This window comes from Pleurodeles waltl, chromosome 10 (assembly GCF_031143425.1).
Source record: "Pleurodeles waltl isolate 20211129_DDA chromosome 10, aPleWal1.hap1.20221129, whole genome shotgun sequence".
Classification (NCBI taxonomy): Eukaryota; Metazoa; Chordata; class Amphibia; order Caudata; family Salamandridae; genus Pleurodeles; species Pleurodeles waltl.
In genome coordinates, this window is record NC_090449.1 from 896695114 (window position 1) to 896722660 (window position 27547).

General features: G+C 41.9%; 1 protein-coding gene across 1 annotated transcript in view; it reads left to right on the forward strand.

The window, feature by feature from the left end:
- Positions 1 to 2138: 2138 nt before the first annotated feature.
- Positions 2139 to 27547, forward strand: part of LOC138260832 (ranaspumin-like) — a 49323-nt gene continuing 23914 nt past the window's right edge. The window contains exons 1-6 of the mRNA XM_069209257.1: positions 2139 to 2288; positions 4788 to 4849; positions 5591 to 5656; positions 21701 to 21760; positions 22057 to 22110; positions 23836 to 23901. Coding sequence (XP_069065358.1) covers positions 2240 to 2288; positions 4788 to 4849; positions 5591 to 5656; positions 21701 to 21760; positions 22057 to 22110; positions 23836 to 23901 — 357 coding nt within the window. The 5' untranslated portion in view covers positions 2139 to 2239. The remainder of the gene's footprint in view (positions 2289 to 4787; positions 4850 to 5590; positions 5657 to 21700; positions 21761 to 22056; positions 22111 to 23835; positions 23902 to 27547) is intronic.

Below are 27547 nucleotides of genomic sequence, written 5' to 3' on the forward strand. Positions count from 1 at the left end.
CCATTATCTCCTTTGAAGATCGTAATATGGTGGATGGGATATCCGTTATGTTTGTGACAGAGTATCACCTCTGCCAAGACCTAAACGAGACCTTACAGCAGCTTGGCCCAGCCTGGCAGAGGCTGGACAATCAAAGAAGAACTGCTGGAAGGCTGGATGTTGGTTCATCAGAAACGCAAGTTCTATTGCTTCTTTTCTGTGGTAGTTGTAAGAAATGTAACAGTTACAAGTTGTTGGATGTATTCTATCATTTTAAGTCTAATAATGACAGTTATAGCTCTTTCCTAGCACTAATTATACTTTAATAATGTATTCCCATTTTAAACTATGGAGCTCATGTACTACAATGGTGAAAACTAAATTGGTGTTTATTCGTTCACCAAGGCATATAAAACACATTTCATAATGTTCCTGCTCCTAGAGGAGACCTTAGGAGTGACATATATGCTGAATGAAATAAGGTAGTTTGAAACTTTGGAAGTACTTTAATTCCAAAGTCGAATTTGTATATAAATGTACTTTAAAAGCAGCCTGCTAAGCAAGGCTGGCTTTTAAAGTGACAGCAGGGCACACAGCAGTGCACACTAAGTGCATTAAATCTGCTGGGCCTCTAAACCTACACACCCTACTATATACTAGGAATGTACAGGTAGGTTGTCATGCCAGTTATAATTATGACTACTTTGCATATACCTTTAATCAGAGACCAGGCCCTGGGTCTGGTTAGCAGAGCCCAGGGAACCCTCAGAGTCAGGAAACCAGCATATAGTAGTCAAAAGTGGGGGCAAAAAGTGGGGGGACACAGCAAAAAGCTCTGTTTTCTCAAACATAGATTATGAGGTGGCCCTGGAAGAAGAGTCTAAGTGCTACCAAAAATATGTGGTCTCCCAAGTTGATGCTGGTCAGCAATCAAGCTTGTCCTGCATGATTTAGTAAAATTAAGCAAACAAAGAGAGACGGTTGGAAAGACCCAGTGAAATGTCTCAAAAGAAGCCATGAAATATGACAGGGTGGGAGTGTGTTACTAGGACAGGTAAGAATGGATGGCAAGTATGAGAATGAAGCAGAGGTATCCCGACGTGGATGAAGAGGTTGTGCAAGTAAGTAGCAGTGCAAAATAAAGTTAAAAAACAAATATATTTAATCACTAAAAAGTGAAGGAAACAGGAGCTGCCATGTGAACGTAGTTAAATTGAGGTAAGGGAGTCTCTAAATGCCTAATCTAAGCATAAGTGCACAGGCAAATTACTTTCGTGAAATCTGTGCATTTTATATTGTCAAGTAGTCATGTTTTTCTTTTCTGGTATGATCAGAAATGCAATAATGCTTATTTCAGTTCTTGCCATAAAATCCCACATGAGAATCAATGATTTCTAAGTATGGGATTAAGCAAATGGTCAGAAGATATCCTCTTTTGTATTAATGAATGCAGTTGGTCTTTGAGGGGCACATGGTTTGCTGCTGCAGGAAATAACACTCTCATATCTTGTGACATACTATGATGTATTTAAATATGTATTGAGTAGCAGATCACAGCTATTGGGGCTTCCAATCTAGCCCTAAGGAAGGGGCAGTTTCTAAAGTAAATCCAACAAAACATATGTCACTACATCCGGCATAATTCAGACAGAATGATTGAAATAGTTTATCCAGAGAGAAGTCCTTGCTGCAAGAGACTTTTAGACACTAAGGCTGGCTAAGTGTGGTGGGTTTGGGGCAGCTAGTGAATCCTTTACAATGATTTTGCTGCAGAAAATGTATGCTTAATCCCTAACAAATAACAATCCCGGAAAGTAGAAAAACACACACCATCCCACATACATTAGCTGCTAATGCAATTGATTACTTAAGAAAACAGGGGGTAGAAAGAGAAAAATAATACCATGTCTGTTTGTTTTTAGATTTAATTCCTTCTTTGACGAATAATCTGTTATTCCTTATGCATAAGTGCTTTTTCCACAGGGAACAACAAATATAGACACGAAAGTCACACCTGAGGTTTCCTATTTGAAAAGGGAACAAAAGTGAGTGAAACAGGCACCTTTTAAATTATCCTCACTTGAGCGCATTGGCAAGATTGAATCTGATAAAGTGGTCATTTGATCTATGGTGTGATGTTCTGGGAGGACTCAGAGGCGATGCTTCCAGTATAAATGTAGGTGCCCTGCATTGATGGATTCACCAAGAGTTGGAACAGAGTATTGCTGCCAAATACTCAATATCATCTCATCTCTCAGTCATGAAGATTGCTGTGGTGTTCCTGCTGGTGGGCGTTAGCACTTGCTATGGTAACTAACTTATATTTTACAAAGTGCTTTGTAATGGTAATTAAACAATGGTCTGCATTTAATTGTCTTAATGTGTTAACTGGCACCTTCTTTCACCTCCCACGCCTGCAGTTCCTAACAGAGTAGATTTATTGAACTTCCAAGGAAGTGGCATCATGCAAGTTGAATGATGGGAATTCGAAACATAGTAAGCGGGGGATACTGAGATTCACACCACCCCTAGCATTACATGTTCACCAGTACAGCTCCCTGTAGTTCAGGCTTGCTGCCAGTGTCTGGTGCACTGGGGGTGAACTGTCAAGGGTTGCGCCCAGAGAGAAAGGGTTCCACATGCTGCAGGTATTTGGAGGAGAAGGTTTGCAGTTTATTTCCCATTTCCAGGAGTTACTTTCTAAATTTCAAACAGGCAGCAGATTTTCTTGAAACCTGTCAGAAAATGACGGCACGGTATAATTGTCATAACTGCATCCAGACCGGAACAGACTGTATTAGTCCGTACTCTGCAGCGTTCTGTTTAGAGGTGACGCAATGCACCAAGAAACATATATCACAGCCTGGGAGAGTTACTCCAAGTAGACAGTTCTTTGGTGAAGTCTGTCCGAAGGTGGCAGTCAGGATTAGTATACATTTCTAAGCCCGTACAGACATTTTAAGCCTAGCTCCTTGCCCTGACGCCACCAATAGCAAATAAGAGGGAGATCAAGGGCAAAAGGTAGGATGAGAAGTCAAACGTCCGATGTCAGGGATTAGAAGGTGTGTGATGTCACTTCATATCTAGTATTTTGGTGAATTGATATCCACGAAAGGGTTGCATGTGTTCATGAAGAAAGTATGTAGTATTGAAAGGGCTAATAGCAGATTCATAACTAACTTGCATAGAAACCCAATAAACATAAGGCCCCAAAAAGGCACATATACCAATTTCTGAGCCAATAAATTTGAATCTGATTATATAACGAAAGGTCCACATGCTCCATAAAGCCATAACTTCCAATATATTGAATTGATTATTACTAATTCTATAAGGATGCTAAAGTGATCCTAGAACTGATAATGGATAGTATATCCAATGCTAAACAGCTGCTTTTATCATTAGGCTTACTTCTTACCCCTCAAGCTTGTTATTAACTCTCGCAGCCCTTGTTACACAGGATTTGACTGAAAGTGGAGTTTCCAACTGAGTTCCATGTTACCAATTTCAAACAAATTCAATAATATTTTATGGACAATAAACAGGAATAATTCCAAAAATGTTGTTGTACTTTATGGAATCAAAATGAATGATCTGCATGCACAGTGTCCATTCCCCGATAATTATGATATGAACTGCAGTTCAGAAGCAAATCACTCAAATTATCTCCTAAAGAATATGTTATCACTACAGGCTCTATAGAAGTATCACTTCTATTCAATCATGCATCCTTTTTACATTTAGAATAGCTTTAGCAGCTGACTGTTACATACATTGTTTTCAAAATAATGTTTGTGTTATAAAGAATGTTTTAAGCCGACCAACTGATGTTATGACTTGACCTCTAATGCTTTTAGAAGGATAATGCTGTTTATATTCTGGAACAATGTGTGTATATAAAGATTGATACATCAATTCTAAAAGTAAGTGAGTGAATGTGTGAAAAGAAAAATATATGTTGTTGACTACACAAATCTATTTGCGTTCGAGTATTTGAACAATACCAGTAGCAACACATTGTAGACTGAAGTCTTGTGTTTATATTTTTGTTCTAGGTTTTGTTCGCCAACATGGTGGTCATGATTATGTTAATCAAACCGAGGATAGTACAGTTCATAGCATAAAGTGTCTTGTAATAATGACTGAGGTCCTCAAAGTAAATGCATGCACTAAAAATAAAAATCTAATCAAAATCATATTAGAAGGAAGTCACTAAAATGATCTCTTACAAGTTATTGTGTCACTGTTGGTAACACAAAAGTAGCTCTGTGATCCAGTTACACGTGCTTTGTGCACTTAGAACAATGTTTTCAGCTGAATGTTAAGTCTTTAGAATAGTACATTTGGTGTTCAGTCATTCCTAAACCCATAAAGTGGAAATGGAGAGATTGAAGAATAGTGTCAGAATCCCATTTTTTTTTATGTAGTGTGGGATAGTTCATAGATTTTATGTCTGGCAAATGGGGAGGCTCTGTTGTATAATTTAGGCTCATTCTATTTGGACATAACAATCTTATGGCCAATATGGCAATTACCCACTTGTCCTACTAAGTAATCTTTGGTCATTACTGGTAATGACCAAAGATTACTTAGAGGTGTGGGACTTTTATAACTTTACTGCTTCAACGTGATCTTGATATTGAACAATGTACTGTCTGTATTGTTTTAAAGTATATCCAAAGCAGTATCTGAGAGAGTGTAGGTGAAAGGAAAATATATAACGTGCTTACAAAAACTGTAATTGGCTTTATCCGACACTGCAGCATATTTCTGAGAGAGGCACTTACACGCTTTTATTATTGTTTCAGGTCATGTACGCCCACCCAGTGGTGGTAATGTCCCCAACACAAACTGTCTTGAGATAATTCTGGTAAGTTCCACCATTGAAAAGGTGTTGCTGATAGCAATACTTGAAAAAAGTGAACATTTTAAATTAGTGTATTGTGTGTTAACTAATTTGTAGCTTCTATCGGGATACATTTTTGTGAGATTTTAAGTTCTGAACTGTTCAAGAGATCATTTTATAAGTAGCTCCATGCAAAGAGGGGAGTGTTCAGCGAAGCCTATAAAGTGCTATCACATTTGCTAAGAGTAACTTCAATGAATAACATTCACTGAAAATGAGGATATGTGTCCTAATACAACATTCTCAAAAGTGAGATTTTGATGTAGATTTCCATATAAAGTGTAAACCCTTTAAAGGTTTTAGGAAGGACGTATTTTACCTAATGTGTCACATATGCTTGCTTCATATAGGAAATGTCACTGTTTAATTTCGAATTCTGTTGTATATTGAAATTCTAATAAAAAATGTTTATGAAAAAAGGTGTAGTCGGGATATGCTACAAAGATGCACACAGAGACACTTAAGCATCATATTAACACACATTGACACATTAACTCCATCCCCAATAATGTTATTCAAACATTTATAATTTAGACATCAGAATGATGCATTAGTGATGATCCTTGGATTTAACATCAAAGACTACGTTATATAGTATGGCACTATGCATCCCTATGGGACCCAGTAGAGAAATCCAGATAGACCAGATGACTAATGCATGATAAATAAACTACTTTTACATATTTTTTTAAAATTCTCTTTTAGAAAAAAGATGTGAAAAACCTTCTGGCAGCCCTACAAAACCTTTTCTGCTCATACAAAAACTGCAAGGTAAAGATATTCTCTTCTCACATTTTGATTCATAGTTACTGTTCACTATTTCCATGAACAGCTCCTCTGGAACTGTGCTGTCTCCACTCAGAGGTTTCAGTGTCTCTGGGGACATTTACATATATATTTATATATATTTATATATATATATTTAGATATATCACTGTCTCCCTGAGGAAATGCTTCCCACAGAGGAATCCACACTACATGTCATTACCTTTCTCTGTAATGGTTGTTAGTCTTCTATGATAGCCCTGTCTGGAATACCTAACTAACAATGAAAGAACCACATCAGTGCCCACTTCCTGAGTGCTCCTTCCCACATCCGGTATTCTTTCAATATTGAATAATCAAGTGTTTCTTGGTGCCTAAGTAATTCCTCTGACAATAATAATCATTATCGCAAGCTCATTAATTAGTGATGTGTTACATCACTGAGTTGATTCCTTTTCATAAAAAAATGTTGTGTGCATTTTAGTTCAACAGCTTGAATTACATCTTGTCCATTGAAACTTCTGTCATCCCAAGAGAAAAAAATGGAGTACCCTTAGCACACTGGATTCTATTACTAATTGTTATTTCAGCCCTATAAAATGCTAGACTGGCAGGATTACCAATTAGTAACAACCCTGATTAGTATAATTACCTCTGGCATTCTTTCAGCCAAAATTCCAAATCACTGCTTTCAGATGAGTTATCTTGATATCTATGCCTTATCACTTTCCACATGAACAAAATTCCACCTAGTATGCTAAAAGATTTCTTCAGTTCTATTCAATTCTACTCAACGGTGAATAATTGTCTTCACATAACTCTCCCTTGTAAAGTCTCCTTTCAAAGCACCAAGTGCTCCAAAACCATGGACTTTCATTTTAGGGGTTAGAGTCCACAAGTCTGACCTACGCTGAATTGTGTGTCACTTTGTGTAACCTCTGCCAAATTATTTTCCATGCTGTGTCCCCTATATCTCACTGTTTACCACCTGGAGTTCCTTTCACCACTCTTCATCCTCTGTTCCTTTTGTGTGCCCTGAAACTCACTGCATAGCTGGGTGTGCCAGACACCTTATCGCTAACCACATTTAGTGCTTTGCATCTCAATTCTGGCCATTCTGTGTGTTCTACACCCCATTGCACACAATTCCAGTTTCCCCACAGTAGGGCGTCTCCCACTTTATGTACTCTAAAAACCAGTGCCTTAGACATGATGTACCCTAGCAGTCAAAAACAATAATTGTTTGGGCCCTACAACTCAGTGGCTGTAACTCTGTGCCCCTCTACCAGAATGTGTTTCCTGCAACTAAACATACGGATCCATTAATCTGTTTACTCTGTTCACAATGTGAACTACATTATTTAACATATGTATAGTTATTCACAAATCTGTAAAACACTGATGTTAGTGTGAATCAGATAGTATACCCTGCATATCCGAGCGAACCAATGGATGCCTGACACTTCACCATGTTAAAATCAATTTATGAATCCAATAGCAAATGTTATTATTTTTAGCTCATGAATGATAACCAACTGTGAACCCTCCTCAGAACCCAGAACTGATTAAAAAACTCTAATTGTTTCTGTGGAGGGTTGACAAGATTTTCCCTATTAATTCATAACAGTAAAACATGTTGATGGCCTTATATAAAATGAAACAATACAAACATATTCACAACTATGATCGCTTTAAAGAATTGATGTTCAGAATTTATTGTGAATAGCCACAAAAGAACCACAGGCGCTTTGCTTTGTAATTAAATTTGCAATACTTTTGCTACAGACGAAATGATCATTCTTTAATGCGAGAAGCTGTACTAAGGGACCCCAATTCCCATCATTCTTTGCCAGGCACCTGAGGAGGTGAGCCCTCCAGCACGATATAATACAATTGACATCTCTGCAACCCATGATGTGAGAAGCTGCACAGTTGGACTCCAAGCCCCACCACCCTTTGCCAATGACTATAGTGCTATTGTGTAGGAAAGTTGCCTTGTTCTACCTTGGCCACCCCCACTTTTGGCCTGTTTGTCAGTGTGTTTGACTGTGTCTACTGGGATCCTGCTAACCAGGACCTCTGTAGTTATGCTCTCTCCCCTAAATGTAGTTGTTGGTAACTGGTATCACTGTATTTCACCCACAATTGGCACACTGGTGTCCCATTAGAATTCCCTAGTGCATGGTGCCTAGGTACCCAGGGCATTGGTGTTCCGGGGATCCCATTGGGCTACTGCATATATTTTGTCACCCATAAAGAGCCCAAGCAAAGGGTTCTGCAAGACTGCCACTGCAGCCTGCGGCCTGCGTGAAAAGGTGCAAACACCCTTTCACTGCCACTTTTCACTACACAAGGTTACTTATAAGTCACCCCTATGGCAGGCCTTCCAGCCCAGAGGGCAGGGTGCAAAGTACCTGTGTGTGAGGGTACCCCTACACTAGCAGAGATGCCCCCACGAACTCCAGGTCCATTTTCCAGGACTTCATGAGTTCCCGGACGCCACTTTACACATGTACTGTTGGAATCATACCCCAAGGCTTTTGCAAGCTTTGGTTGTATGACTCCATGCACTCTGGGAGCGCCTTAGAGGATCCCCAATATTGCCATTACAGCCTTCTGAGGGATTCCAGGCAGCCCAAGCTACTGCCGCCTCCCAGACAGGTTTCTCCCCTCCTGTTGCTTGAGAAGCTCGAGCTCAGGAAGGAAGAACAAAGGATTTCCTTTGGGAGAGGGGTGTTACACCCTTTCCCTTTGAAAATATGTGTTGCAGGCAGTGGAGGAATATCCTCCCAGGCCACTGGAAATGCTTTGAATGGCACACTTGGTGCCCTCCTTGCATAAACCAGTCTACACCGGTTCAGGGACACTGAGTCCCTGCTCTGGCGCGAAACTGGGCAAAGGAAAGGAGAGTGACCACTCCCCTGTCCATCACATCCCGGGGATGGTGCTTAGACCTTCTCCAGAGGGTCCCTGGGTTTTGTCATCTTGGAATCAAGATTGACAGGGAACTCCGGGAGCATCTGATTGGCCAGTGCCAGCAGGTGACGTCAGAGCCCCATCCTGATAGGTGGTCACTCAGCTAGGTGACCAATCCTCCTTTCAGGGCTTTTTAGGGTCTGTCCTTTGGGTGTCTTCAGATTCGGATTGCAAGACTCCAGCAGGCATCCTTTGCACCCTCTACTTCTGACTGAAGAAACTGCATCTGGACTCTTCAGGACCCTACGAGCTGCAACAAAGAAGCAAGACGCCTTCTGCAACATTGGATCTCTGGGGTCTTCCAGCAACTGCAACATTTCCCTAGTCGTGCATCCTCTTAGGACAGTTCGTCTTCAGCCTGCATCAGAAGGAATCTCCCTTGGAGTGAAGGAGTCATTCCCCTGCTTCTGCAGGCACCAACTGCCATGACAACCGGCTGCCTGGATCCCCTCCCCTGCTGAGCTGCATGGATCCTGCATCCCCGGTTGTAGACTGAATTGGTCCCGACCGTCCTCTATTCCAACTGTCCAACTTGGCTGAAGGTAAGCCCTTTCCTGACCACGTAGGACAGTACCCCCATGCACTGTGTCATTTGCAGCTGCCAATGCTCCTTGGTATTCTTCCTTCAAGATCTTTGTACAACTTGAAGCTCCAGCCCCAGCAATCCTTCCTGCGACACACAGCTCCCTGAGTGTTTCTCTGGCGGCGTGAGAGCCTTTTTTGTGGTGCTGCACGGGCCTCATCTGTGACTTTCTTGTCACAGTCCTGTGGGACTTCTGTGGGTGCTGCCTGGTCTTCTGTGGACTCTCTGTGTTGTTGAGGGCCCCCTCTGACTCCCTCTCCTGGGTGGAGTCCAACTGGTCCTTCCTGGTCCACTCACAGCAAGCTTTGAGTGTGCTAAAGCTTGTTTGCGGACTCCGATGACACAAACCTGACGGCAATCCTCCATCAGGCGTTGGACATCACCTGCAGCCTCCAGGAACCCAACTTCATCTTCTTGGGTGCAGTGCTGACTCTTCTTTTCACCAGTGGTTCACCTTTTGCCACTTCATCCAGGTTGGTACAGTCTCCTGCCCTTCCTGGACTCTCCTGTGGTTCTTGAACTTGGTCCCCCTTTTCCACAGGTCCTTTGGTCCAGGAATCCTTATTGGTGGCTTGCAGTTTCTTCTGGGTTTTGCACTATTCTTCTTTACTTCTCTGTGTGTTCTGGGAAACTGTGATTTACTCCTGTTTTCCTGGTCGCTGGGGTGGGTCGTGGTACTTACCTTTGGCCTTTCCTAGTACTCCCAGCTCCCCTCTACACACTGCACTTTCCTAGGTGGGCGACTGACTTGTGCATTCCACTTTCTTAGTATATGGTTTGTGCTACCCCAGGCCCATTTCTAACTATTGTGATTTTCACTATTTGCTTTGTTTTCTAACAGTTTTTTTGGCCTATTTCTGCATACTAGTGTATATATTTGTGTATTACTTAGGAGAGTATAGACTCTATGGTATTTTTGGTATTTGTGCCACCAAAATAAAGTACCCTTATTTTTGTAACACTGGCAGGGCAAGAATGACGGAAGCACCGCCAACAGGCTGGCGGTGCTTCCTACCCCATTCTGATGGTCGCACCGCCGGGGCCGGCGGTTTCCTGCTGTTTTTACCCGGGTGGTGATAATCCGCCAGGGCAGCGCTGCCCTGGGGATTAAGACCCCCTTACCGCCAGCCTGTTTCTGGCGGTTTGCACCGCCAGGAAGAGGTTGGCGGTAAGGGGTGTCCTGGGGCCCCTGGGGGCCCCTGCACTGCCCATGCCACTGGCATGGGCAGTGCAGGGGCCCCCTAACAAGGCCCCGGCCTGCTTTTCACTGTCTGCATGGCAGACAGTGAAAAGCGCGACAGGTGCAACTGCACCCGTCGCACGGCCGCAACACCGCCGTCTCCATTAGGAGCCGGCTCCTGTGTTGCGGCCTCATTCCCGCTGGGCCGGCGGGCGCAAACTTAGTTAGCGCCCTCCGGCCCAGCGGGAATGTCAGAATGGGGCCGCGTGAGTGCAGCCGCATTGACGGCCGCATGGCGGTTTCCGCCAAGGTTGGGATGACCCCCTGAATGTTCTCTTTCATGTGTGTAAGTACTAAGTGTTAAAACAGTGCTATTGCATGAGCTTTGCACGTCTCCTATATAAGGCTTGGCTGCTCATCCACAGCTACCTCTAGAGAGCCTGGTTTCTAGACACTGACTACACTACACCAATAAGGGATTTCTGGACCTGGTATAATGTGTAAATACCATAAGTACCCACTGCACACCAGGCCAGCCTCCTACACATTGATGTCCCTGCAGTACCATGGCTACACCTGTACAAAAGGCAGGGTCAAGGGCCTGCCTGCCCCTGTTAAAGCCAGGATAAGGGAGCGCATGACTACTAGTTCCCTTGGAAGTGTTATTACATCTACTTAACAATGGATGATATTTGCTCCATAAGGTACTGTTTGATTCCCCCACCTCTACTATAACAGGTTTCTTCCCCTAAATACTGTGTTCTTGGTACAGTTTCTGTGATTGTGACTGTAACTGGTTCTGCAGCTACGGTAAAAAGCAAAACAACCTTCACCCTCAGGATCTTCAGGAGCAGGAAAAAGACAAATAAACACACTGCAGAACAATCTGTAGCGGAGGTTATAGATAATTTACTCAAGGAGGCAGAATGGTTGTTGAATGAGCATTGTGTGATGGCTGACAAAGATATTTGAAAATTAGAGTCCCCAAAGCCCTTCCATCTCTACCTCTAACTAAGCAAACCTTGACAGAACTAGCCAATGACAAATGATTACAACCAGTCTACAGAGGGCCCAAAGACAATTTAATCAGATGTGGAGGATGCCTATCTCTAATCCCATACATCGTTTGTACTAACAGGTTTTCACCCTTGCAGAATGAAGAGTGCAAAAAACCCACAGTTTAGGATTCAGCCCCATGCCAAAACTACATACTCTAGTCCTCCATAGAAGTTGGAGAACTTGACAAGCCTTTAGAAAAAAAAGAGCTGACTTAAAGCAAACTATGGTGATGTTGATTGATTTATTTTGTAGTCAGACCCCAGGCTTAATATTGAATGTCCAATCTACAATTGATACCAGTAATAGCAAATGCCTTAATACTTCTGTGCCTAGTATAGATAGAGCTTTACATAGCCAGAGAATGATGCCTGAGAAAGCTAGCACAGCAGAACATGTGCTTTATACAAATGAGAGAGGAATAGTGGGTAGCATCAATAGCACACATGATACTTGAATTAGATGCTAACAATGAAAAGTCTCTGGTGATGGAAATGGTAGAAATGTATCAGATATTTATGACCCCTCAGGGCTCAACTGCATTACACACCTATAAACCCATTGAAATGGCCCATGATCGCTAAGACCCATTTTTTATGCACTGATAATGAAAGGAGCTTGAGGAATGTTAACAGTTTTAATTGTTATTTATCTCCCCTCATTTGGATTCACACACCTAGAGCTAGCAATGCCTCTGAGAGTGAGGTCTATATTATTAAAGCCCTTAAGCAAGTTTAGTTGAAGAATGAGGTTTTCTATCATTTAATCGGACATAATTGGTGTGAAACACTATCCACACCCTAGTGGAGGTTGGGATTATATCAAGATGAACCTTGCCTACCCTAGATTAGCTAAGGGATTAGTCACGCGTGGCCTGAGGACCAATCCTCCAATTTAAAATGGCCACCAAAAGTGACAAACTCCCTCACCGAAGAATGCTTTGAAACCCTCCTGTCCAACTGCTGACACCGTAGAACAGGTCCCAGGTGGAGCACACTGATTTATAAGGAAGGGGATTACCACATCTAATAATGTCCATCTCTAATGTCTTAGTTGTACCGCAGTTGGGAAGTACGTACTATTGATGATTTATTTCAAGGAAATCTATCCTGTGACTCGAAAATGGTGTCTAAATTAATGGGTACCTCTTCTACACCCTTAGCATCAGATTATTGCACCCCATGCTGATGATGTGGTATGTCCAAGTTTATATTTTGAGATTAAATATATTCATAACCCCTCAATCATTAACGGTACTCCTTTTGTTCAGTCTAGTGTGGGCAACGTTGATACTGTTGATATTATGCTGGATAATAAAGTGAGCAGATTAAAATCCATAGTGGTCTCTCAATGTGTAAAACCTAGAAACATCATTATGATAAACTGGAACGTTGTCAGCTTAAAATCAAAACGGTCACATTAAGATTGAGGACATTTTACATCACTATGATAAGATGGAACATTGTCGGCTTACAATAAAAACTGTCACATAAAGATTGAGGACATTTTACAGGTAGCTTTGTTTTCTGTTTATTCTATGAACTATGAGCTACTGATAGTGCTTATAGGTTGGACTATGGAAACTTCCAAGTTGCAGATGAATATTCAAGTGCAGCCAGGTTTCTGGTGGTTTGGGCATGTGTCTGAGAAACTCCCTACATTGTGATATCTGGAAACGTTTACTGCTCTTCAGAGATACTGGGAAGAAGATAATTAATAAAGACAGTTGGATTACACAAAGAAAAGCTCTGTGGGTGGCTAAGATAATTTGGGATATACTTCATGGACAAATTGGTGCAAGAAGCCAAGGATAAAAATTCTAAGCAGTTCTTGCATCTGGACACCCATGGAGGCAAGAGGGGCATAATAAGCAAGAGGCATTTGTGCTAGCTGGTAAGCCGTTGGCTCACTTCAGAGCGCTTTACTCCAAGGAATATTAAGAATTTTCTTGCTCCATCTTCTGTGGGCAATCCTCTGATCAATCCCCATCTAACACTAAACAAATACTTAATTTTTCCCTAGGTGACAATGCAGCAGCCCTCATGGCCCACAAAACATGGTCTCACAAAGATCTAGGAAACTATCAACCCATCAGCTTAATAGACAACGTGCAAAACATACTCTGCAAGCAGGTCTGGATAAGCCTATATCCTGAATGTCTGTGTACTCAATGATAAGCCACCTCCAAGGCTTTAGATCAAAAACTAGCATGATAGACCAGGCCTTCTTAATTCAACTGATTAGGTGTAAAACCGTGAATATGGGGAAGGGTAGCCTATACATCACCTTTGTTGATTTGCAAGCGATATTTGATACAGTCCAAATGGCCAAGCTTTGGCAGGTTCATAGTGATAAGGAGATTCTGCTAGACATGGTAACTAGGCGGTTATACACTGGCAACTACGCATGGGCCTATAGTGACCCTAATAGAGAACTTACAAAGAAAATAGAAATCAATCAAGGGGTCCAACAGGGTTGTGTTTTGGCATCAACAATATCCACCTCTCAAAATGACTCTACAATGATGGATGGACTGAAAATCCAAGCATTATTTTTGTTGATGATAGAATTTTGATTTCAAAAACACAGAAAGGCCTCCTTACTTTGATTGAGAGATTTAGGCAGTTTTGTGGGACTAATGGCTCTGAATTAAATGCCTTAAAAATGAAACTAATGACTTTTAATGTTAAGGATGCACGCAAGTAGATAATACGAATGGGTACTAATTTAGGAAGATTCAACAACTTTGGTTAACCAGGTATAGGACTGTCTGTTAAGGACAGGTGGGGTGAGCAAATTGAGAAAACAGGTGTTGTTTAAAGCGTAGGGCAACCGCCATTGTCAAGTTCTTTAGGGATTGTAAAAATTACCCAGACCCCCCCATACTAAAGGTTTGTAGAGCTCAGGCTGTTAGTGCTGTGATTAATTGATCTGAAATGTGGGGCCATTGTGGAGTTGAAGCTCTTTTACCACCAGAGAGTTCCTTTATGCATTCCTTATTAAGGCTCCCACAGAGCTGTCCTCTCTTCCACTTGCATTTAGACCTAGGTGTTCAGGAGATAAATGACCACACCAGATTGAAACCCGACTTGTACTGGATTTAAGTGTGGTCTATCAAAATACTAGCTCACCACAGAGCTAGACTTCGCAATGTGATCAGTAGAACCCAGGTGTTAAATATCCCCTGGCTAAAGTACATACAAAATTGGATAAATAATCTAGCCTTGAGAGAGCCATGGGAGATTCTAACCTCCATTACCCCTAGTACACGCCTAATTGTAAAAAAAATTTTTTAGAAGATGCCCTGAACAGAAGAGTGAACACTCCATCTTGGGGGAGTTTAACGGACACTTTTATAAATATGAAGGTTGATTTTTATTTTGAGGAATTCCTAGATTTGTTTTTATCACCTCTATCTAGGAAATAGCACATCCAGTTAAGGCAGGGTACACTTCCTCTGTCCTCTCTCACAAGATATTGGTTGAACCTAAAGTTTAGCAAAGGTACATGCTCTGCTTGTAATTTAGGTCAAGAAAATGTTAAACCCATTCTTTCTTTTTTTGACCTGCGTATAGCTATCGGCAGTTAAAATGTATTAAATGCTTATCGTTGTCATTTTGGCTTAAGCAGTACTGGGAGTCCTAGAGGGTTGTAGAGCAAATACAATCCCAATGATTGTGATCCATGACTTCAGCTTTTCCTATACTGCATGGTTGGTAAGAATAAAGCCCTTGGAGGCACATATTTACAACCCCCTGCTCAACCATGGAGTCACCTTTTTGGACGCTCCAGCAGCACAGACTGTAATCCATATCTATGAAGCCATGCAAAACCACTTTGCTTGGCTTTGACTGGCCTCATAGATACTGGAGTAAGGCAAGGAAGCACAAGTCACTGCTTGCCTTAATCTGCACCAGGGGGGCGTTAAATGAGCATTGCATTGTGTTTTCCCACACAACTTCCATGGGTTTTGACGCATTCCCTGATTTTACAAGGACATAAACCTGGGAATATGTCAAAATCTTCCACCTCCCCAGGGCAGGCGTAATGAGAAGATATATTTTATTTCTTGTTGTTGTTTCTTCTTTCTATGTGTGCTACATTCTGCAGCACAAAGAGAAGTGATGATTTCTTTTTGAAAAGCAAGGATGACCTTGCACTGTGATAGAGATTGGGAATGTTAGCATTGGATGTTTTTTTAATTCATTTTAATCTAGTATTTTCCACCTGTCTTTTATCTGTATTGAATTCTATGTTGCTGATGAATCTGTGAAATTCAAACTGGCAAATTAATAAATATACTGGGATCAAACTTACATTTTCTTTAAATAATATTAAACTTTTTTTCCTAATTAATATCTATTGCAGTGGTGTAGCATTAGTCCCTACAGCCTCTGCGGTTGCGGGGGGAGGCAAGATCCATCATGCCCAGGGTGTAACAAAAGCCGGTTAAGCCTGAATATTTCTAAGATATATAAGGCTAAGGGGCCCCTCATCACATTCTGCAGCGGGCTCTATCATTTTGTGTTACACCACTAATATACTGCAGAAGCATGAATAAGTATCCAGTCTCTACCTTTACGTTTGCTTGATAGATTTTTAACCTTTTTAAGCAAGTATTGTCTTATAATTATTTGGGGAGACTTCAATATGTCATTTGAACCATGTGTGCTGGTAACAGATTTAGCAAAGGATGAGGATTCCTATTGGGGCATCCTGGAATTAACTGCACCTCTGAAGACAGAACTTAACAGGTCAGCACTGCTACTTGTTGAGCTCACAATATTATATGGTCTATGGGCTTACAACGGCCATTTCCCCTCAGAGAGGCACATATAGTTGCAATATTATTTTTTACTTCTTGATGTATGCCTAAGGCAAGAAATGGTTGACATGATGGTCACATGAAAGTGGCCATAAACCTGGGTCCTCCATTTAACTGTATCTTTGATTGATGATTTATCATACACTGGGAACTCTGGAGGCAATGAATAAGTTATCACTAACAATAGAAGGTATGTAAAGTGGGTTGATATAGATGGCACCCCAATGGTCATTATATCAATCTATGAACTTGTAATTTACATTGCGTCCCTCTACCATGCTTGTGTAGGCACAATAACCTGAAATAACATTTTTGAAAGATATCAGAACAGGGACAGTAGTAGTTTGATTGTGACTGTTGGACAACTAAGAGCCTATTGGTTACTGCTATTAAGCAGGTGATGGGGCAAAGGTAAATAGGAAGTAACAGGAAAGGCTTACAATTTTTTTTTAAAGGAGCAATGTTCACATACATACAAAAATATGTTGAAACCTTTTGGTTCACAATAAATGCAGTGGGGGGCATAAGAATGCTATGAGATAAGAAGTTCCTATCCCGTGAAAAGAATGGGTTGTGCATCTTAAAGCTCTTTATAGTGATTATTTAGAAGCGGACATTCATAATGCTCAAATAGAATTTCTTTATGGCCAGCAAAAGAACACTTTTACCTTTGCTATTACTTTGATATGTTCTGAAATGTTATCAGTTGTTACCTTATTTAAATGCCCTCTCAAATACCATAGGAACAGGCGGTCTGGTACCACACTCATGGAAGAGTGCAAAAATAGTACTACCAATTTTTATACAAGGATGTTGTAATATACCTGGCAACTAGCAATCAATCAGTTCGTTTGATAATATGCAGTAGATATTCTTCAAGCCTGTTCTCAATAGGCTCATAACCTGGATTATTGAAAACGAGATTTTGAATCCATACTAGGCCAGATTTAGACCAAAGACAAGTATGGTTGAATAGATCTTTTGCTTCATTTTGGACTAAATGAAGGACTGTGGACATTGGCCTGAGCACCTTATATGTTGCTTCTTCGATTTACAGGCAGCTTTTAACATGGTCATGGCCCCAGAGTCAAACTATGGAGGGTACCTGCAGAGACAGAAGTTTCTTCAGACTTGTTGGATTTTGTAAGAAGGATTTACACAGACAATTATGCTCTGGTCCGGCAAAATCAATCAATCAATGAATCAATCATGACATTTGTAAAGCACAGCGATATCACCCCTAAGGGTATTAGGGTGCTGAGGGTGCCATGCCTCTGTCAAAAATCCACGTCTTGAGTCTCCTTTTGAAGTCTGCCAGGGAGGGAGCTTTTCAGAGGAGTGGGAGCAGGCTATTGCAGGACTTGGCTGCTGTGTAGGAGAAGGAGCTGCCTCTGCTGCAGCTGCAATGGATGCAGGGGGTTTGTGAGAGGTTTGGCAAGGTGGAGCTTAGTTGTCTTGCTAGGACGTAGAAGTGGTTGATGTGGGATGAATAGGTTGTGGAGATCTTTGTATGCAAGTGTAAGGATTTTAAATTGGCATCTCTTCTGGATGGGGAGCCAGTGGAGGTTCCTGAGGTGTGGGGTGATGCGTGAGTGCTTGGGGAGGTTGAGGATGAGCCTGCCTGCAGTGCTCCGAAGAGTCTGGAGTTTTAAGCAGCTGGGAGGACACTTGAGTGTAGAGAGCATTGCCATACTTGAGGTGGCTGATGACCAGGGCATGCATGACTGCCTTTTTGGTATATGTAGGGATCCATATGAAGACTCAGCGGATCATATGGAAGATGTAGAAGAAGAAGGAGGCGACTTAGTTTACTTGTCGATTCATGGATAGTTGGCAGTCGAGGATGATGTAGAGGCTTCAGGCGGGGTCTGATGAAGATCGCATTGGTTGGAATTCTGCTGCCCGCCAGTTGTGGTCCCATATGGAGGTGTTCTTTACAGAGATCAGGAATTCTGTTTTGTTGGTGTTTAGTTTGAGTGAACTGTTTTTGATCCATGTTCCTACGTTGGTCATGGCATTGCGGAAGTTGGATTTGGCGCTCTGGGGGGTCTTGGATGAGTGAGATTATTGGAGTGTTGTCATAGAAGGAGACTATATTGAATCCTTAGGATCTGACTATGTCTGTGAAGGAGGTCATGTAGTTGTTGAAGAGGGTTGGGCTGAGAGAGGATCCCGGGGTACACCACAGGTGATTTATTTTGGGTGTAGAAGTGAAGGAAAGAAGGTGGATGCTCTGCATGAGGCCTGAGAGAAAAGAGGTGACCCACTTAAGGGAATTCCATTGAATGCCTATGTTGTGGAGTCTGTTGAGGAGAGTGTTGTTGGAGAGTGTATTGAACACTGCAGAGAGGTCAAGAAAGATCAGAGCTTCTGGCTCTCCTTGGTCAAGGAGGGTCCTGATATCGTCTGTGGTGTCAATCAGTGCAATCTTCGTGTTGTGGTTGGCCTTAAATCCTGATTGTGAGGTGTCGAGAAGGTGGATTCATTCGAGGTAGTCGGTCAGCTGTAGGATGATGGCTTTCTCAAGCACATTGGCCGAGAAGTGAAATAGGGAGCTCAGTCTGTAGTTTTTGAGGTTGCTGGGGTCATCAGAGGGTTTCTTTAGGATGGGACTGACTTCTGCATGCTTCCATTCGTCCGGGAAGGTTGACTTGGAGATGGAGGTGTTGAGGATAGGGGTTTGTTCCTTGCTAATAGCAATGGCTCTGAGGTTGAAAATCCATTGTGCTCTTTTTGCTGTCTTGATATGGTGGTGGTAGTTGTTGAGGGTTGCCTTGTAGGTGACTCTGTTGGAGGGGACGTTGGTCACGTGCATTGTTTCTCAAGTTGGTGGAAGTCACATGTGGAGATTTGAAGTGTACCATCTCACTGGCTTGGCTGTATTGTTGGGTTTAGTTGGTTTCATTGGGGCGACTCTGTTGGAACAGTTGGTGGTCGAGAGGAGAGGTTTTTGACAGCCTAGTTGGGATGGAGGTATTCCATGGGCTTGGGTTTAGTGGTGCCTATGGCCTGTGCCCATCGGCTCTTAGTTACCTTGTCACAGCTTCAGTGGGGGTGCTAAGGTGCTTTGAGGTGGTGTTCTGGGAAATGGAGATGGTGAAGCAGATGATAACGTGGTCGGTCCTGGTGAGTTCAGTCACATGGGTGAAAATTATCTGTTGCTAGAAGTGAAGATGGCATCCAGTGTGTATCCGGCTTTGTGCCTGGGTTTGGTGACCAGTTGGGTGAGGTCGATGTTGCTGAGGTTCTTCATGAGGGAAGTGGAGTTGGTGTCGCTGGGATCGTTAAGCTGAAAATTGAGATCGTCCAATAGGAAGCACTGAAGGGAGTCAATGGTGAGGTAGGCAGTGAGGTTGGCAATGGAGTTGCAGAAGGCTGGGCGTGGTCCTGTCGCCTGTATGCGAGGCTGCCTCACCCCCTGGTGTTAGTATCAGTCTGCAGTTAGATCATCGTCGGTGATGGTGCATTGGATGGTTTCCTTGAAGATGATGGCGATGCTCCTGCCATGTTTGTTGGTGCGATCTCGGTGTACTATGTTATAGCCATCAGGGGTAGCAGTGGCAATGTCTGGGTCTGAGGAGAATGATTGCCATGTTTCAGTGATGAAGGCGATGTTCGGGTCGTTGGTGGTGATGGTGTCCCAAATTTACATGGTGTGTTTACATAAGGAGCAGGCTTTCAGCAGGATGAAGTGGAGTTGTGCTTGGTTGTTTGTAGTCTTCTGTGTAGGTGCAGTGCAGGCGTTAGTGAGTATAGGTGGGTCCGTGTTCCAGAAGAAACAACAAACTGTCCAAAAGGATAGATGTTAGAAGGGCTGATTTTAGCTTTTACCCATATCCTCTTCATTAGTTTACTCTCTGATGATGATTCTTTATTAATATGTAGATCCCAGAAAGGGCTTCAAATTTTGGTACAGAGGTTTGCCACTTTTAGTAGCAATGATGTCTTGCAGATTAACACACCGAAGACTACATTTAATCCCCATAGAAATTTCAGAACTAAAACGAGGCTGAGAGCGATCTTTTTGGAGAAAGTGATGGTGTTCGATTTTGTTGACATCACACTTTCCGAATCTCAAACATGGCCTGCGCAAATTTAGGAAAGCACATTGATACTGAAACATAGAGGATATGCAATAGTCATGTTTGCAAAGCACACAGCAACTTTCACTGTATTTTCGTCTCTCAAGATTATAGAGCAAAGGCAGTTAATTCTGCCATGTATCGTTCATATTTATGGTGGCATAGTGCTGCAGAGTCCCTCGGGAAAACCCAAAAATTATTTTGTGAGATACTGGTTGAAACTTCCCCATAACTCCCCGCTAACTCCCCGCTATTGCCATTGTGATTAGACTGGGACTTAAAAACAATAGATAGAGATGCTAAGTTAAGGCACATTTTATATTGGTTTCAAATCTTGTGAGTGAAGAGATAGAACCATATAGGCAGCGGCTGTATGACGTCATTTCAAAACCACAAGAGCTCAAGATACTTTGGCTGATGCACATAAAAATAGTTTAGAAAATCTTGGGTTGAGTGAGTCTTCGACTTCATCTATTACATCCAGAGCCTACAACATTGTGAAAGAGAGGTTCTGGTACTTGGTCTCTGAGAAACAACAGACCTCCCTACCCCTAGGCAGATAGACTAATTGTTTTCTATCTCAGAAATGTGACTATATATTCAAAGCATTTTTGGATTATATAAATTCTTCCTCATCCAGAACTTGGTACATAAAGTTTAGATTTGGCATCCTTCTCATAGTATCCTTTATGTGTATGTTGATGCCCTCTGAATTTCAGTGTACCCTGTGTCTTGTTTTTCACCAATTTCAGAAAACAGAGGGACATGTTTTAAGGTTTTTTTGCATGGACTATACAAGACCAAGATCTAGATGGGTTAAGCCACTTTGCCTGGTGCTGGGATTTAGGAACTACCAAGATGCTATAAGAACATGTATGTGTGATCAAGTCTGTGTGCGGCTTTATTCCATCTCAAATTTTCTACATGCGGCTTGGCAAACAAGAGCCAAAGTATTACAGTTATGATAATAATTAAATATTGAACTCAATGTATAGATACTAAATTGATAATTTTGAAAATGTTTTTTCTCAGCAAATTGAATGTCATTTTATATTGAATGTAAATATGTGATTTTATATGTGTCATGTATGGATCATTCTTTGATGCTTTTCCTGTCACATATGTGTTTTACTACTGATATTATCCATTGAGTGTGCCACTGCTGGAGTCAGGGAATGATGCCCCTCTTGGAGATACTGGAACGCCTCTACCTTTAGGGTAGAGATGCAAGCAGGCAGTCAGTATTGTGGCCCTTTATGAGTAAAATATCCTAACTGCAGCCTTCTCGTCTCACTCAGACATGAACTGTATATGCTATTTGTAACCAGTTTCTGAACATTTCCCCCAGACCAAAGAATGCAGCCTGGAAGAATGGACACAACTTTTAGCTGAAGTCAAAGAAACCATGGTACAGTGTTGCTGAATTAATATTTTATTAACTGCTATATTTTTGGATGTGTTTGAGGGTAATCTTCTACTGCCAATAAAGGAACATAATTTCAGTGTATTGTAATATTGAAATAGTACATCAATGAAAGTTTTACAGTCTTTGATCTTTTAAAATCTACTCAGTAATGACAGCTTTGTATTTATTGTTTTAGTTGTTCACAACATACAGCATATAACATATGCAATTTTCCAATACTGGCTTATTTTCAATGTTTATGGTTATAAGAATATTTTGCATTGTTTTATTATTTCCAGAAAGACACTGGATGTGTGGTTGATCACCTTCTGTTAGGCGGAAATCCAACAGTGGTAAGTTCTTAATTTTTAGCTTGTGCTGTTGTCTGATTCCAGAATTACCGTTCACATCTTATCCCTGATTCAGAGATATGTCCCTAATCCAAATTGTCTGTCTTCAGTAACATCTCCCCTGAGCACCTCATGACAATACTTAGTGGCTATCTCTGGGGATGTCTCACATCAGTACAGTTCTTGTTGTCTGTCTCTGGTTATGTCTCCCCTGAGAGTCTCAGAACAATACTTAAATGTTTGTCTCTGTGATGTCTCCAACAAGGACCTTAGTTCAAGACTTAGTGGGCATATTTGAAGGGGGGTGGGATACTCTTGAAGATTTTATCATCACTCCAGTGTAGCTCTTTGATAACACTAATGAGGCAGTACCAGCTATGTGCAGATGAAAAGCCTATCTCCCTACCCCAAAAAGTTTAACCCCAAGGTTGGATCAGCTACAACATTACTCTAGCTTCACCTCCGGGCATAACCTGATGTAATGGAGTGGGTATGATATACCAAGCAAAGTAAATGTTTACTCACACATCCTGATGAAAATGGCACAACAATCAAGCACTTTGTGCAAATATTGACCTAATTTTAGATTTTGGTGGTTGGGTTATTCTGTCACAGCGTTGACGGATATCCCTTCAACTGAAATATAAATCCCATTTATGTCCCTGAGTTTTATCTTTTGGCAGATGGGATATCCGTCACCCCTGTGATGGAGTAACCCATCCTATGAAATCTAAACCAGGACCATTGTCAGATTTTTTTCTTTTGAGCCTAGTACTGGGTAAAGTGACTACAAGGAAACTGAACATGTGCTTGATGTTCCTGGAGGTTTTTCACCTGTCTACCAAGATGGTTTCCAGGGAAAATAGCAATGTGTTGATTGTCATTAGACTTTCTTAAATCTTCTGAACACTTTCAAATAGTTCAGCAGGATCAGTATGTCATGTTGTTGTGGTCAGTGCTTAGGATCATTTAGATTTTTAGAGTGGAGGGTCTCTATGAAAGACGCCAGGCTGATACGTCTCCCTGTTTTTCATGTTAGTAAAAGCCAACATTTTGTCCATCATATTTTTTGCCATGGTTATAAGGTGAGCCCTAGCAGTGCTAAATGAAGATAGTTCTCTGCCACAGTTTATAGCTAACTGATCTGTTAAAAAGTTAAACCGCAGAAGTATTTTCCCACTTACACAGTGGTAAATGGGTGTTTGACACTGGAAATTTAAAAGAGTGTTCCGCCTTTCGCTGGAAATGTAGCAGAATGTGCTGATGTAGCTAAGCTAAACAACAAAACATAGCACAGTGGCATAACCCAAATCCAAATTGGCAACACAACTGACACATAAAGGGATCAGAACAATACAACAGTCAAAGGTGAATACAACACAGTAAAACACATCAAAAATACAATGTCATGCTAGAGGAACAAAACACAGCAGCACAAACAACAAAATAACATATCATCATCATTAGAACATGCAGCACAACAGATATGTACAAATATTCTTCTCACACAGTACCAGCAATAGAAATGTGTTTTATAAGACAGGGATAAAAGGTGTTTGCACCAAGAACTTCCAGAAATATTTTCACGGTCATGTAATAGACCAGGCCAGAAATGCTTTGTGATGCATCCCTATGTGTTTCATTTGTGAGTCTAATGCACTTTTAATCTTTTTGGATTTGAGGACAATCCAGGCTCAAATCATTAACAGTTTGTCTGTTTTCTTCTAGGAGAAAATTGCAGCCAAAGTTGGAAAGGCTCTGCAACAACTTCGTGACCCTGTCAGAAATCTTCTGGTAATGCTAATTCAGTTGGGGTGAATTTGTGTTATATGCCTTTTTCAATGTATTGTGTGACACACTCACATAAACACACCATTTCAGGACTCTTTGAAATACAAGGTCCATCTTAAGCAAACAATATACAAACAAAGTTAAAGAGAAGGCAGGCCCGTCCCTGGAAACCCATTGTAAAGGCACAGATTGTTGACTCATAATATAAATATATATAGTATATGTCTAAGGTTTCTCCAGAATGAGCACGCATGGGCTGTCTACAGGACCACCTCCCTCATCACTAACCTTTTAACTTCCTAATAAAGATATATCTCCACTAAATACCAGTGCAAACATGCTAGCATTCTTGACTGTACTGTGTAAGCGAAGAAAGGCTCCCTTAAAATACCACGGTGTTCCTTGAAAATGAAACCATAAGGGTTTTGAAGTCTCATTAGAAGTCACTCAAAAATATAATACCATTAACACATGTAAAATGGAAGACATCCATAGCTCCATATTAAGGAATGCTATCAGTTCAAATACATGGCCAGATTTAGAGTTTGGCGGATGAGTACTCTGCCACAAACCTGAGGGATATCCTGTCCACTGTGTTACAATGTCCATAGGATATAATGGAATCGTAATACAGCAGAATCCTTCACGTTTGTTACGGAGTAACCCCATCTGCCAAACTCTATACCCTATGTCCTTGTCCAGACATATGTCCATACAATTGCTCCTCATAGTCTCTCTCAAGATGAAAATTCAACCCCACTGAACTCTCTTTCACTCATCCATCAAGCCAGGTAATAACCCTTATCCTTCAAGTTTTCTTCATTTGGAGTCCTCAGATTTATTGTTTTTGGGTGAAACCTTCTAAAACTGTATTTTTCACACTGATAGATACATGGTGCACATGCATGACTTTGTCTTGAGGCCTTAGTGATATGCTGTGCCTCACAAATCAGCAACAAATTAAAATGGAGTAAGTAAGCCTATGCAATTTTCCCAGAGGTGGCTGATCCTTGCAACTTTGTCCACACAAAAAAAATGGTTACTAATACAGGGTATTCTGAACCCGTTGACATGCTTGATACCATTCATGACCAAGAATCAGAACCTATGGTGATCTACATATGGTGACTCTGTATTTAGAGTGGCATAGTGAACAATAATATGGTGAACTGGAATGAGCCCCAACATAATTACCAGTGGCTGAGTTTAAATCAAACATACTACTTCTTATTTTTTCGTTTCTCCAATTTAAATGTCCGACCATTTTCAGTTTTTAAAAAGTGCTCATATTTTCTGCTTGAAATAGGGCTACACAAACTAAAAAGATTTATAAGATGGAATATGACCCACCCTGTGTGTGCGCAGAAATCCTTTCCATTTCTCAGAGTTAGACAATATTAATTTCAGTGTAATTGGAGAAGTAAATGGAGAACCACAAATGGAAGATAAAATGAGGTCTGCCTGAACTGATTTATGTGGAGGTGGCCACCAAGGTGATGTAAGTCTTTGCCAACCTCCCTCAGATTTCACTTTTAAGCTATGGTTGTTGTAAGAAATTGCCTCTTTTGACCTGGCAGACCCCCATTTTATGCGTGGAGAATTATTTGATTTCAAACTGTGAGTGCCCTGGGCACCTGCTAAACAGATTCCCAAGGCCAGATTTTGTTTCCCAACATTGGACTATGCTTGACACTTGAGCCACCTTTGTAAGTCCCTTGTGAATGGTACCCCTAGTACCTAGTACATGGGTCCTGAAGAGGGCCCCCCCACAGAGCTGCACCACCAATTGTGCCACTCTGAGAGGCCCCAAACCAGTCTCATACAGACTGCAATTGCAAGTGTATAACAATGTGTAACCAAAGTTGCAGACTTGACGTGGCACTCACCAAGAGTGCCATGCCCAATAACAATGCATGCAATATAGGTAACTCACCCCTCTGGCAGGCCTTGCAGCTCTAAAGGCAGGGTGCACTATAAAGCATGTGAGGGCATATGTGTGCATGAGCAAATATGTCCCTACTGTGTCTTTGCTAATTCTTAGACATAGTAAGTGTACAGGGAAGCCATAGCAAAAATCATGTGCAGGACACTGGTCATTACAAGTTCCCCAGCTACATGATGGCATCTCTGAACCCTGGGTTTTTTGGTATCAAACAACTCAGAATAATAAACCCACACTGATGTCAGTGTTGGATGTATTATAAAATGTACCCTGAGGGCACCTTAGAGGTGCCTCCTGCAAAACCTAACAGCCCTGGCATGGTTGCTGACTGGCCCTAACTAGTCTGCCACAACCAGACATGATTTCGGACTCCTGGGATGAAAGGTTTTTGCTCTCAGGAACCAGAACACAAAGCCTTTCATGGGAGGAGGTGTTGCACCTCCTCTCCCAAGCAGGCACTCAGGCATTTTGCGGCAGCGGGCAGCTTTAAAGGCGATGCTGCATTTGAAATCTGATATCTGCCTCTGCTGCTAGTAGTAGGTGGCCACCCAATGGTTTTACCCCCACTTTAGCTTGGAAAATCAGCTGGGACCATAGCAAGAATATGAGGAGTAGCCATCCTCAGCCTGCACCACCCCTCAGGTGTGGCAGGTGAGGTGACGACTCCATTTCATTTTCCTCCATTTTGGATATCAGGAAAATATCAAATAAGGGTTAGGGATGTGACCCCCTCTCACAGGAAGTAGTCACTTAGTGGGTGTAGCAACCTTATGGTAGGTGGCCCATTGGCCACTACCAGGTACTCCCCCTAGCACACCCTAAATACATTATTAAGAGTGCATCCTTGGAGCAAGACCTCATATTTGATGGACAGAAAGAAGACCAGTACAATGAGGGTTTTTTGGTATCAAACAACTCAGAATAATAAACCCACACTGATGTCAGTGTTGGATGTATTATAAAATGTACCCTGAGGGCACCTTAGAGGTGCCTCCTGCAAAACCTAACAGCCCTGGCATGGTTGCTGACTGGCCCTAACTAGTCTGCCACAACCAGACATGATTTTGGACTCCTGGGATGAAAGGTTTTTGCTCTCAGGAACCAGAACACAAAGCCTTTCATGGGAGGAGGTGTTGCACCTCCTCTCCCAAGCAGGCACTCAGGCATTTTGCGGCAGCGGGCAGCTTTAAAGGCGATGCTGCATTTGAAATCTGATATCTGCCTCTGCTGCTAGTAGTAGGTGGCCACCCAATGGTTTTACCCCCACTTTAGCTTGGAAAATCAGCTGGGACCATAGCAAGAATATGAGGAGTAGCCATCCTCAGCCTGCACCACCCCTCAGGTGTGGCAGGTGAGGTGACGACTCCATTTCATTTTCCTCCATTTTGGATATCAGGAAAATATCAAATAAGGGTTAGGGATGTGACCCCCTCTCACAGGAAGTAGTCACTTAGTGGGTGTAGCAACCTTATGGTAGGTGGCCCATTGGCCACTACCAGGTACTCCCCCTAGCACACCCTAAATACATTATTAAGAGTGCATCCTTGGAGCAAGACCTCATATTTGATGGACAGAAAGAAGACCAGTACAATGAGGATCCAACGCACAAGAACTGAAGCCCTGCTGCACAAAAAAAGACACCAAACCCTGCTTGCTGCTCCAAGGACTCGACTATTGCCACTGAGGTTTCGCCTGGAAAGCAGAGGG